This window comes from Thermobia domestica, chromosome 6 (genome assembly GCF_964235325.1).
Source record: "Thermobia domestica chromosome 6, izTheDome1.hap1.1, whole genome shotgun sequence".
Taxonomy (NCBI): Eukaryota; Metazoa; Arthropoda; class Insecta; order Zygentoma; family Lepismatidae; genus Thermobia; species Thermobia domestica.
This window is the reverse complement of record NC_137459.1, coordinates 272835165-272849115: the sequence shown is the minus strand read 5'-3', so window position 1 is coordinate 272849115 and position 13951 is coordinate 272835165. Positions and strand designations below refer to the sequence as shown.

At 33.0% G+C, this 13951-nt stretch overlaps 1 protein-coding gene across 3 annotated transcripts in view; it reads right to left on the bottom strand.

Annotated features, from left to right (window-relative positions):
• Window positions 1-13951, bottom strand: part of LOC145688493 (vitellogenin-like) — a 175022-nt gene that overhangs the window by 121971 nt on the left and 39100 nt on the right. For all 3 annotated transcript variants that reach the window (XR_014131917.1, XR_014131918.1, XM_081762822.1), the window contains exons 3-6: window positions 11572-11717; window positions 7764-7901; window positions 7335-7505; window positions 3844-4083 (exon numbers count right to left, since the gene is read on the bottom strand). Coding sequence is in view for 1 of the 3 variants with exons in the window: in XM_081762822.1 (XP_081618948.1) it covers window positions 3844-4083; window positions 7335-7505; window positions 7764-7901; window positions 11572-11717 (695 nt within the window). In the remaining 2 variants the exon portion in view is untranslated. The remainder of the gene's footprint in view (window positions 1-3843; window positions 4084-7334; window positions 7506-7763; window positions 7902-11571; window positions 11718-13951) is intronic.

The window sequence follows — 13951 nt, the reverse complement described above, 5'->3', positions numbered from 1 at the left end:
GTTTGTAATATCTGGGAGAAAGGGAGAGAGAGTGTTACACATTCACTTTTCCTTTTTTCTCTTGCTTCTTTAAATATTTTTACGTTATTTTAAGGTTTGTAGGTTTATCCGTCCTACAATCCAGACCGGTCGGCACCCCTACCTCTAAGATAGGATGATCCAAAACCCGTATCATAGAAATAGTACTACAACTCGATACTGGACAAAAAGAGCAATATTACAGACATCTCAGCTAGGAGGATCATTTATGAGTGAGAGGATTTTAATTTGATAGAAATAAAAATATATATATATATTTTTTTTTTGTAAAAAAAATAAAGGAGCTTATGCTATTTTATTTCTCAACTTAACTAACAATCTACTTGAAGTTTATTAACAAAATTAATATTTCTTATCCGCCTTCAAAGCAACAGGAATAGCTTTCCTACTCTCAGCTCCTCCTCTCACATCAGCTCATCTATTAGTGTTGAGTTACAAAGTGAGGTACAAAATAGTAGTGCAAATGTAGTAACTCCAGGACTAAACAGTAACGAAAGAAAAATTCTTGAGTCTCCAAATAAAGCTCTAAATCAGATGCTACATGAAACCTTCAAGGAAACCCTTCCAAAATATTGAATTCAATATCAGCAGTCCCTTTTCTAAAGCAAATGCAATTTGCTCGGAAAAATAGTAAGGGTTTGACAAAAATACCTACTTTGAATGAATACATCAGCTTACAGAGAAACAGGAAGAGGAAGGCTAAGTGCATCAAATGGATCACGAAAATAAGAAACGAAAAAATGAGAATTTCGATCATATCTTCATCTTCATCCAGCGATGATGATCAATCTATAATATATGATAACAGTGATGATATGCAGTAGTATAATGAAAATGAGTGTGTTGGATGTGCAAAAAATTAAAATTTGTGATTTGTGTCACAAAGTTTTTAATTATATACATTATAAATACGCACGGGATGCAACCTAAAAGAACATAAAAATGTTTTTTTTTCACAAATGAGTAATATTCTGTCTGTTATCTTCCAATGCAATTTAAGATATCTAGATACTGATCTCTACAGATCTTCAACTAATAAACATTCTAGCTTTGTTCTAATAATGTATAGCGGTGATTTTCAAAAGTTTAAATATCTTCAGAGTAAATGAAAACGTGAGGTCTTTTAGGCTGAGAGTAATATTTTATTTAAAACTTGATATTCTCTATATTGGGTTTGTGGGATTTGAAAGATTAGTATCATTTGAGAACTTATCTTAGTTTTCATTAAAATAATAATTTGGTCACCTTCACCAATTACTGATGGATAGGACAAGGAGTGAAGCCCCATTTATTTGTAATATACTTCCTCTTAACCATTTTTCAGTCTAATCCCTTGGGGTCCTATGGATATGTGGAAAACCTGTACTCTCTCTACTCTGACTCCATATTCCTTCCTTTTAAAAATTGCTGCTTTGATCTCGGGAACAATCTGGTATTACACTGTTCGGAAACTCTGTACTCAGAGATTTCTATTACCAGAAAACTAACTAAAATCAAGGAGAAATTTGGCTTCTAGCATAGGTGAAACCTCCTGCTCTCCCGGTTCAGTTTTATCGAAACGCCTTGCACTCAAGGAGAAAATATCATAAGTAAAGTTGTAACACTTTTAAACTCCCCTATATATGTGGAAGTTGCGGAGTGAAAGCTAAATAAACAGTTGACCGCATCTATTCATAAAAAGGTCTATATAGGAACCGAACCCCATTGCAACTGGATTCAAAATATCTTCCTTCACTAAGAACAGATTCAAATAGCCAGGGTATAGAACGAGTTCTCTCAGTTCCTGGCCGACCCCAGAAGCAGACCACTAAACTTTTTATAAAATAGATCCATTTGCCTTCTTCATAAACGTAGGATCTATAATGCTAAAATATTCATCTATTTCCTACCACTTATACACATATATTTTCTAGAATAAAAAAAGGAAAAAAAAAGACGATGAACAATGAAAAGGAGACTTCTTTCCCTAGTCTCTAAACAAGTCCAAAAAGGAGGTTATAAGCTGAATTTAAAAATATGCTTATAGAGAAAATATATAGTTAATATTGGGAATTCTCTAATGGATAAACTATATTTTTATACTAATCATCTTAAAAAAAAAAAGTTCTTAATTCTGAAGATTATAATCATAAATAACATACCTTAAATATGGATAAATAACGTATTACCAAATTAATTAGTGCCAAACCTGAATCTGTATTAATAATAAAACCAAAATTATATGCACATTATATATATATATTACATTACAGTAAGGATAGCGAGTCGGGGATAAGAAACTCATGTAATCTGACTGTACTTTATGTTTTATATGTAACTCTACTACAATAAAGAAAATGAAAAAAAAAATGGTCTAAGGCGTTTGGCTTGTAAAGCACCATTCGAGCTTAGTTCGAGTCCCCGTAGAGTCCAATGCTTTTTTCTCTCTTTTTTACTGTTCTCGACGTTTCTGCTTGTGTTCCTGTCAGATTCGATTAAATAGAATTTCGAATAGAGACCAATATACGTATATTATAAATTATAATTTATTTGCTAGTCTGCACTCGTCTAATACATTTTTGAGATTTTGATTTTGGAAATGAAGTGTATATAATACTGAATAGTGAATATAGTAAAATAAAAATATATTCGTATAAATATTGATTAATTAGTTGGAGTTAAACAAGGTTTTCACGTCAGGATTATATACAGAGGACTTACTTTTAAGTGCAATCCGAAAAAAAAATATTTGAGTTTTAATCCGACCAAAAATTGGTAACTTACAGGATAATTTTTAGTACTATATTTTTAATGTTTTTATTATAATTCTCTATAAGTTATGATTTTACCATCATAAAATGTATAACGAGAAACAAGTGTAATATTATATTTGTCCCGAAAAGCTTTTAAGCACTGGTGATTTCAGGGAGTGATCTTAGGGACAATTTAAGATCCATCTCGAGCTAAGACATTTCCACCTTCGGGACCATATCTTCGATAGTGCTTAATGTAGAATACCAATGTTTTAGTAGTGTGCTCTACCCACATATTGAAGATCCCTCCGAGAATAATTTTCTGAAATCACCATTTTTAATAAATAAATTTTCGTTACAAATTAGAGGATAATAATGGAATAGTGAACATACTTAATATTTTGTTTTTAGCTATGGATTTTAGATTTGTAATTCATATTATGTTCCGTTCTAATCGAATTTTAAAAAAAGAAGTTTCCAATGAGTTACTCAAAGAAATGTTTTAGCCTCCGGATAAAAATAAGAAGACACTTAAAAAAGAAACAACTTTCTACTGGGTTTGAACACAGAAACATGTGATTAATGGAGTATCGACCCAAACCACTCGACCATTTCATATGCCTTTGCAGACCTTCTTTTGACTTTTGTGAAAGCAGTTTACTGTTCCATACTAGGTTTTGTTTACTCCGATACGATTATGAGTTCTCAGTCAATATGTGGACATTACAGCTCTTGAAATATATAAAAGTGTTTTTAGAATAAACCACATTCGATTTTATGTTGTAATAACATACGTAAAACAGGTGGAATTCATGAAATGATTGAGGTTGGAGTGAGCATAAAGGTTTTCATAGGAGTCTGGATATGCAAACCCAATTAACGTGGGGATTTACTTATTTGAAATTTGGTACAAATATGCATGGATTTCCAACTGAGCTTAAAAATTGAGACGTAATCTATACTTGACTTTGAAACTTTATATTTGACATTCGAAGCCATGATATATAAGTGATTATGCATTCAGACAATTAGAAAGTCATAAAAGATGAATAACCTAATGTTTGAAACTTACAGATAAGAAGTTTCCAGCTCCTTCATATCCTGGGTAACCTTTGGTTTCAGGTGTAATTCCAAAATGAAAGCCAGCTCTCTTCTCACATTCACTGAAGTTTGTCAATTTAACTACTTCCATATAGTTCTCGTGCTCACTTTCGACCTTGGCACAAGGAGCTATCCAAGGTTCATTCAGAATTTTATATTTTGGCAGGGGGTAAATATTGTAAAGAACTGCACACTTGCCGGCTATTTCATCCTGAAAGAAATAACATTAATCAGCATTGTCACGTGTATATCATGTGAAGGAGTTTTGGTTTACGGTGTGGTATTTTCCCAAATAATATTAAAATCGGATGTGGTAGTATAGTCTACCACTTCCGGGTTTAGTAGATAGATTAGAATGGAAACCGAATACATTTTTGGACACTATTTTGATTGCAGAAATTCACTTCTCTTTACTATTATCATTTCACTCTACAGCGATCAACGTTAAAACCATAAGTGATTGATTTCTTCCACTTCCGGTTTTAATAGAGAGGCTGGAGTGGAGATGGAGCATATTCTTGGGTTAATCGAATGCTGAAAACCATTCCTTGCTATCTATTACCGTTTTACTCTACACGAGACAATGTTCAAGCTGGAAAAGATTGTTTTATGACACTTCCATTTGAATAGAGGGTTAAGAGAGAAGATAATACCTATTTTTAGAACACTAAATAGTTTCCAAAAATATTGCTTCTAGCCATTTCTTGCCATTTTTGCTATATATAGATCAATATTGAAATCGGAAGTTTTAGTTTATTTCTATCCTTTCCTATTTTAGTAGAGAGTTAAGGATGGAGATAAAGCGTTCTTAATCGGTTGTAGGAAACCTCGCTATACATTAATATGTTTGCTGTACAGTGATTAACGCTAAAATCGAAAATGGTTGATTTCTACCACTTAAGATTTTAATTTCCGATTACTAACTTTAAACCGTCTACGCTGTGACCAAAATTGATCTATCAAGTATTTTTTTTGAATTTTTTTGTATTGCAGAAAACAAACAAACGGACACATTGGCAGCATAAATATATAAAGAAGTTTTTTGTAAACGAAACTTCTTAAAATATCCCTACTATTACCAGCGTCTTATGCAATATCAAACACACATTATCATGAAGAATACTGCTATGATGGACGTTCCTTACTCGTATCCATATGAATTTCATACTATTAGCAAATTCCTTTCACGATTGTTTTCACACATTCATACAATTAACGCATTTATAACTTTCACTCAAGCATGTTATTGCCATGAGAATACAACTGCTTACAATATTAGAATATGGTTTTTAATTTACGTATGGATTATCTTAATGTAAGTTTGTGGTTTCAAATATATAGTAAAAAAATGAGAAACCTGTTTGAATGACTGGCCTTAGAAGGTCTTAAATTCACGTTAAATCCCCACGTCATAGTCGTCAGTTCTTGAGTCGTGAAATTGATGACTCAGTTAGATGAATTCATTGAGCCAACTCTAGATACGGGAAAGCCACAGATGCACAACTGTCAAAAGCCGAGAATCAAAGCCAGAACCTATCTCTCACATAACTTAGTGCACAGAAGTCATGTTTTCTGGTCTCATGAACATAAATAACATAGATACTCTCGTGGATGCACGTGTGGCTCGGACACAATATTAAACTGCAGATTTCTAAGTGCTGACAACGGATATTGAATTTAAAAGAAGTTGCCGTGCACATGAAATTAATTCAAGAGCCTTGTGAAGTTTTAGTTGAACTGTCTCGTGTGTTAAATATAAATGTAGTTTCTACTGTATATTTAATAAAGAAATTTTCTAAAATCTATTAATGTATTAGATCAAATGTCATACTAACAATAATACTTCCAACATTGTAGCAACATATTAAATAGGAATAATTTTATGCAACTTTACAAAGGAGTTGAACATCACTGGAATAAATGAATGAAATAAGTATTTATCAATAACTTTATGTAGAGTCTCTTATTTTTTTATGCGACAGAAGTAAACATGTAGCAGCGTCACGTGTACACAAGGTGAAGGAATTTGGTTTGTATAGTGTGATATTTTTTTTTGTTTTTGTTGAAACTAGAAGTATTAGTAGATTTCTTCCACTTCCGAATTTAAAAGAGAGATTAAGGTAGAAATGAAGTATATTCTTGGAATGCTTAATTGATTGCACAAAACTGATTATCACTATCTATTACCGTTTTTACTATATAGTAATCAACGTTAAAACCGGAAGTGATTGATTTCTGCCACTTCTTGTTTGAGTAAGGGGTCAAGAGAGTAGATGGTGTTTACTCTTATGATCCTTAACAGATTAAAAAAAACTTCGCTATCTTATCGTTTTTGCTCTATTTAGATAAATATTGAAACCGGAAGTTGTAGCGAATTTCTATCACTTCCAGTTTCGGTAGAAATATAAGAATGGAAATAAAAATGTATCCTTGGGACACTTAGTCAATTGAAAAAGCTGCTTCTCCTTTTCTATTGCCATTTTCGCTCTATAGTGATCAACCAAAACCGGAAATGGTTTATTTCTATGAATTCCGATTTAAATATTTCCGTCACGAATTCGCTTCCTAACTTTGGACCCTTTACATCCTGGTCGTAGTTCATCCTGATCCATCGAGTAGTTCTTGTAATTTTTGGCTCTCGAGCAGAATTACACACGTACAGAGTAAGAACATAAAGAAAGTTTGGTAAACCAAACTCCTTGAAAAGGGGCCAAGTTGTGTAATTTATTTTCTTCGCGTATTACACTACAAGTTTAAACTTATCCGTTGTTCAAGTACATTACCAGAAATGCATGTCGTATGTCTGCAGAAATCCTTTCAAGAGAGAATTGAAATTTAATATATATATATATATATATATATATATATATATATATATATATATATATATATATATATATATATATATGTATGTGTGTGTGTGTGTGTGTGTGTGTGTGTGTGTGCGTAATCTTTAAGTTTTACGTCCCACGGTTGTGCCGGCTAGGCTAAAGGAGACGGTGATGGTGAGAAATGAATGAAATGGTGGAATTAAGAAAGTGGGAGGAAACAGAAGAACATCGAGAAAACCCACGCACACAGTGTTTGTCCACCACAAAGTTCACTTGGCGCGAGCTGGGATCGAACAAAGGACCCCGTGCACCATAGGTGAAAGCTCTACCACTGAGCCACCGTAGCACCATAGTTAAAATGAAATTTTATTCAGTATGGATTTCAGGATTTCAAACTGAAGTCAATATGTTTCCTAGGCACAACATTTCTGTTGTTAATAGGTATGAATGCTTGTAACTTTTTGTTAAACTTTGAATATTATCACAATTAACTTTTACTTTTCTTTAAACAGTATCAAAACTTCGTTCTTAAATGTTATTTGTAGTCTTATTACATCGTCGCGCAACTAAAAGACTGTTTTAAGTATAAATTAGAAGCCAAATCAAAATACAACCTTAATTAAATATTTACCTCTATAGTTTCGTATTCGGGCTCCGGTAGGTCCGATTGTGGGATCTTGTTAGAAGTTAGTTTGGCATTCTCACTCTTTCCATGAAGATCTAATTGTAGCTGGCTCACAAGAGCTTTGTAGATATTCACTTCCCATGTATCAACGGCTTCGGATGTAGCTATGTTCCTTACCTACAATTATATGAAAACTAATTATATCTTATTTTGCACTATTAAATGTAAGTTTGTGTTTTACATATGCTCTTAATGCAGTAGGATTTGGTTAGGCTGAAATTTATTTTGTAATATTTTGCATATCAAATTAATTTTATTAGATTCAAAATGCTTCCACCATTGCGAAACTTTTAAACAAACTTTGACAATGAAATATTAAAAACAAATAATACATGAATAACTACATAATGCTAATGTGGAAAAGCAGTGACTTACCAAACCATCAGAAATCTCAACTATTACTGACTTGTCAGAGACTGGAAGACGCTCTAGTTCAAATTTGTTCTTCGAAAAATCATTTTCCCAGTTTTCAGATAGGGGTGCATGAATTGAAACATATTGAGGCTGAGACAACTGAAATGAGAAAGAAAGGGACATTTTCAAATAAAGCAAGACGACCATTCTGGAAGTAGGCACAATATTGATGACATCGCTATTATACTCAATTTATATATATTTTTAAAAGAAAGACAAATTAATCATTTATCAAGAGTATTAAGTCCAATTTGTTTCTGTGGGAATTTTCATTTGGGAAGTTTCCGTATTCTCTCCTAATCCAAGTATCTTTTCTATGAAATCAAGTGAATATCATAGACCCTACTTAAAATCTTACAATTTGACATTATATTTATCTAACTAATATTCAAAACTAAAGATTAGATAGTCTTGTATCCAAACTTAATTTGGTAAATCATATTATACTGTCTGCTCATTTACTTCGATCTACCGAATACCTGCTATATTTTTAATTGCTGTTTTATTAGCATTTACTCCAATCTTAAACTTGTAAAGCTTACAGACCCTATAACGCTGTTTGCACTTTCTGCGTTTGACCTGCTTTCACTGACGTGCCCATTAAACTGTGTTGACCACAAACAGCAGCCTACAAGTAGAAATACTCCTAACAAGTTACTTTCTTCATTTGTGAAACAAAGGTATAGAAAGTGAGTGCAGTACCAGTATGTGAAAATCCGATATCATATTTTGAGTTTCTGATAGTAGCATTATACAAATTCTCTTTGTTCACTCCTAGGATCTTCTCTCTCTTCATCCTCCTTGGACACTTTTGAAATCGAACATTTATCTTTTCTTGCTCGAAAACTTGATCCTAAAACATTTGACGCACCTCTAAGAGCAGAATCTCTAGCATCTGTTTTCTTTTCTTTAAATTAAGACAGCTTGACCGTTTGTTTTTCAGTACTTGGGTAAAACTTTTCAATCTCAACATCACCATATGTAAGTACCTCTCATATCCATGTCATCCAGTCGTTAATATGCTCTCTTCTCCTTTGTTTTTTTTATCATGTTTATAAAATTCTTTAAGCAAATTCCAGTTCTTTTTTATTATCTTCACTTTGGGATCACTACTCTTCTGAAAAGTTTCGTTCTTGTTTCCAGCAATTACTTCTTCTTGTTGTAGACAGCCAGTATTTCTTTTGTTTCGTTTCCATTTGCTACGTTTATAACCTCACCACAGTTCGAATCAGGGGCGTCATTTAGGGGGCAGGGAGGGGCATTTGCCCCCTTGAGTTTGAGATTTATATAGATTTTATCAATAGAATAGTAGTAAGTCAGTGAAAAACGCGAAATTTTACTTATATCAAGGGGTCTTGCCCTCCCAAGCCAAATCTGAAATGACGCTACTGGTTCGAATACTTTAAAAAAGAGATTTATCGTAGTATATACTTATTAGAACTTGTCACTATTCACTACGATGATAATTCAAATAATTAGACACTTTTGATAACGCTGTATTACTATATTTCCAAATAATTGATAATTGCTTCTCAGCAATTCCATATATTTCTAACTTATATGGTGTCTTTTTTAATTATATTATACTTATTTATAAACAAAATCTGTTACCATAGCTACCAGATTACGACATATAAACAAACATTTTCTCTCTAGCGGTAGCAACATAAAACATTTACAAATCGAGATTATTCATGACATTTTTTAACGTTTCTTCTTCTTCTTCTTCTAACTCGTAGCTGTTGCAAGACAAAATGGCATTTTTCCCAACATATTAATTTAAATAAAAGTAGTAAATACATGTTATCGTTGTTCGTTCAGCTCTACATAGTAACAAACTATTATATATTGTTTGCCACTAAATATTTTATTTCTTTCCCAATTTGATGCAATTGCTATTCCATCTGGACATTTTTTAGAAGTTTTCTCGGATTTATGCACTCTCTTTGTGTGACAGGTGACATTGAAATAAACTGACTTTGTAAATATGACTGCTTTCTTAATTTTTCAATATCTAATTGTAATTTTAAAAAATCAATATCTCTAAATTATCAATTTCCTTAATTTTACAAGTTACAATTAAGCCACATCCAGCACTACTTTCTTGGAAGCATAGAATTGTCTAAGGACTGAGCTACATTGTTAGTAATGATAAAATCTAAAGGTGAGAAATATCTCTGAATTACACATAGTAAGAAACCAACACAAACACACATACTTAGTCTGAATTCTATTAGCTTCTATTGCAGCAATAATAATTCATAGATTTTCTCTACTACAACCATTTACTTTGCATATAACCGCTGTTATAGATAACTCTTAGCCATTGTATTATTTTAGTTTAACTCTAAACAATATTATTAATATTTCACGTTATGAACATTTCAACATTAAGTACCAATAATAATTAACAATATATGCTGCTTTCTCTGTTAACTCTGTTAACAATTTAAGAAATATGGATCTTCAATTTACACACTATATACACTGGAAGTGCAAAGTCATGGAATACTAATTTAATAACGAGTGCGACCTTCTCCAGCACTGCGAAGTGCAGCAACCCGACATGGTCGGGACGAAACAAGACACTGGTAGTCCGCTGGAGGGATGTGCAACCATGCAGCTTAAATTGTCATCCACAATTCGGTGATTGTTGCAATTGGAGTATCTTAAGCACGAATGACCCGTTCAATAATATCCCACGTGCACTTGATAGGACTCATCTCTTGAGATTTAGGCGGCCAAATCATGGGTTGAAAGTGCCAGAGTATTCCTCAAACCAGTTGTCCACATTAGAGTCGGTGACATGGCACATTGTCATCTTGGAAATTTCCATAGTTGGCAGGGCACACGAAGTCCACAAAAGACTGGAGGTGTTCACCAAGCAGCTGAACATAGAGATGACCGGTCAATGTCCGGTTCAAACGGATCAAGGAACCCAAACCATTCCATGTGAACACGCTCCCTACATTTCTGGTAGGGTAGCACACGCTTCCGTATATTATTTGTGTAAAAATTTGCCGCCTGAGAGTGCAGCCAGTTCAGAACTGATATATTGAGCACTTCAGGTCAACGCGCTGTTTTTGCAAACACTTCTAGAGACTCTTTGGCATGTTCAGTTTTGTAAACCGGTGATTGGATCTCACTTTCTCGTTAACGTGTTCCGTTTAATCACTAGGACTTCCGCTATGTTCATCATCTTGAACATTCTAACGTCCTTTCCCGAAATTCTCTGCACCATTACCTGACCTCTTCACTCATTACTGTCGGTCCATAAATGTCACACAAATTCGCATGGATGTTAATTACATTTTGTCCTTTGACGTTCAGAAATTGTATGACAGATCACACTCTACATTTGACTAGATTTTGTATTACGGCAGCCATTTCAACTTACTGCTACTCGCACGTACCCAATTTCACTCGGAAGATTCTATTTCTGTTGCAAGCACAGAATACTAGGGCATGCTCCTGCTCACGCTCAACTTTATCAGTATTGTCAACCACGCGTACAAAATATCGGTTCCTTTTTTTCAACAAGAGCCTCGTACATACGCTAATCTACAAATTACATATGCATTTATAATTTTCCTTACATTTTTTCTAAGTTTTTACACCAACACTACGTAATTGTACAGATAAAAATTGAACGATTTTATACATGGTTAATATTGATAATAATCATGGTGCAACATTTTTGTCAATGCTAAGATTTGAGAGTTAAACATACAAAATTATAGGAACTAAGTTGATTACAAGTATGATTTACCTTGATTACAAGAGTGTTGCTATTTTTAACTTGCACTAATAATTTCCCTTTTGTATATATTCCTGATTGTTGACTGTTCAGTTCACGATAAGAGGCAAGGGTCCAACCATGCCATTGATACTCATATTCTTTGCCATTCTTGAAGCCTGTTAAGAGAAAGTTAATTAATAGGAACATTTTATTGTAATTTTAGCGCGAACTACGTCATTTGACTATTAACAAATTAACATTAATTATAAATAACGGACGCCGAGTTTTGGTAATGCAGATGCAGCTGGGCGACGAATTAGACAGAGTAAAGCAAAAATACTAATATGTACGTGACAAATATATTTGTGCATACGTTTAAAGAAACCACATACATGAATATACGCACCTGTAAATTATGGATTATACAACGAAATATCAGAAAATCTAAGTATAATCATTCAGGGAAAGACCAACAGTTGGGAAATACCGACACTTCTAAGCTCAAAACACTCAATTCTACCTGGAAGTAAAGATGGCGTAATCAGTACTAAGTGAAACTATGAGGTGTATGAAATGTATATCTGTAAAAGTTACAAAATAAGTAGAATAATTTGACGAAAAAAGTCGAAGTTTATAAGGTAAGATGTGAGAGACATGTGAGAAGCTAAGAGTCATTGTAAAATTTGAGTGTGTTTTGTTAAGCTCTTGCTTGAAAGTAGAAGTTGTATTGTCCTGTACTCATGGTAGACAGCATACAGCTGAAAGTTATGAATCACAGGTAGTAGGCTCATCAGTGTGTAGTGTTTCTAACTTGTATAAAATATAGTTAAGTGCAACTAGTATTAACATATAGATAATAGAATGTCTACATCGTTTTTCCTTTGCGTGAGATGCTCCTGGAATTTGAACAAAATGTTAGTAGCTATAGAGGCGGTAAAGAATGCAGTGCTACTTGCTACTGCTTCAAGAGCTTTTGAAGTTCCTCAGATACGTCTGCAAGAAACATTTTGATGAACATACAACATTTGCTGAAGAAGACGAACACGCACTAGAAGAAACGTTAATTATATTAGACGCATATGGGTTCACCCAAGACCATAAGATGTGATAATGTAAAGCGAAGGACAATAGTGTCAAACTTTTAACATCTGCATAGAAAAATAGTAAAATAGAAAAATCAAAAGGTAGTGACACATAAAAGAATGTACAGATACATTAATATGTTGCAAAACAGTAAAAAAAATGAGAAAAAACAAAAAGAAAATTATTGTGCTATCAGTGAAGGTTTTTTTTTTTTTTTTTTTTTTTTTTTTGTTAGCGGCGAAAACAGTTCCGCTGATTGGGTTCAATATACAAAATAATTTCAGCGGTTTAACGAGAACTGTGTTCTTCTTCCAGACGATCCCTTATTTGTATATCAACAGTGTGAAATCTCATACAAATATGAGTATAATGTTTGCTCTTTCCTGTATATGAAGCTAATACAAATATTTTAATCTATAACCATACTTTTGATAACAAATGATTAACATAAATTAACAAATATTTTTTTTTCATGAAGTACAGCATTTTTGTGCTGTCTGCACTAGCTCACATTTAGCATATTAATTTTTTAAAGAAATTCTTGTTTCATATATTTCTTGTAACTGAACAAATTTTGCTATCATTCTTTCCCTCATTTGTAACTCAGTGACAATTTAAAAATATTTTCTGTAGCTGTAAATAAAGACATTCTACATTCCTAAACTAATAGATTCCCGTGTTTGCTTAAAGCACATGAACTACTTTACGAACAGTAATGTGTGTTGTGGAATTATTAGTGCAACGCAAATAGGACGTACGGTTTTAATGTTGTTATCAGTATTACCCAACAACCTGTCGGTCTTCCCCATAGAGTTGGTGAAGTCCGACACTTCTTCGTTGTTTAATTGTGGCTCCACAGCCACATATTGCTTTTGTGTAACAAGTATTGTGTCTGTCAAGTAGTTGACCATGGACTATAATTCGTTACAATCTTGTAGTAGTGCAAATGTCCTTAGGGTGTCGGTATTGCCCCAAATGACCATATGGAAGAGTATATATATATATATATATATATATATATATATATATATATATATATATATATATATATATATATATATATATCAGAATGTAAACTACTTTAGTACAGCAACCACAAAATTTTATAACGACATTCTTGTGGGTTGAATGAACCAAAGTCCTTAAATTCTTCAATAATTTTGTGGTCAATAATTTCATAGAAACAGACTTTTCAACAGAAAGTAACATGATTAAGGGATGTGACCCAAGCACAGAAAAAAATGTGAGTTCAAAACTGAATTAATTGTTGTAGGAAAAAATGAAGATAGATTAACAAGGGTGCAGCTGACCTACTGCACCCACTGTG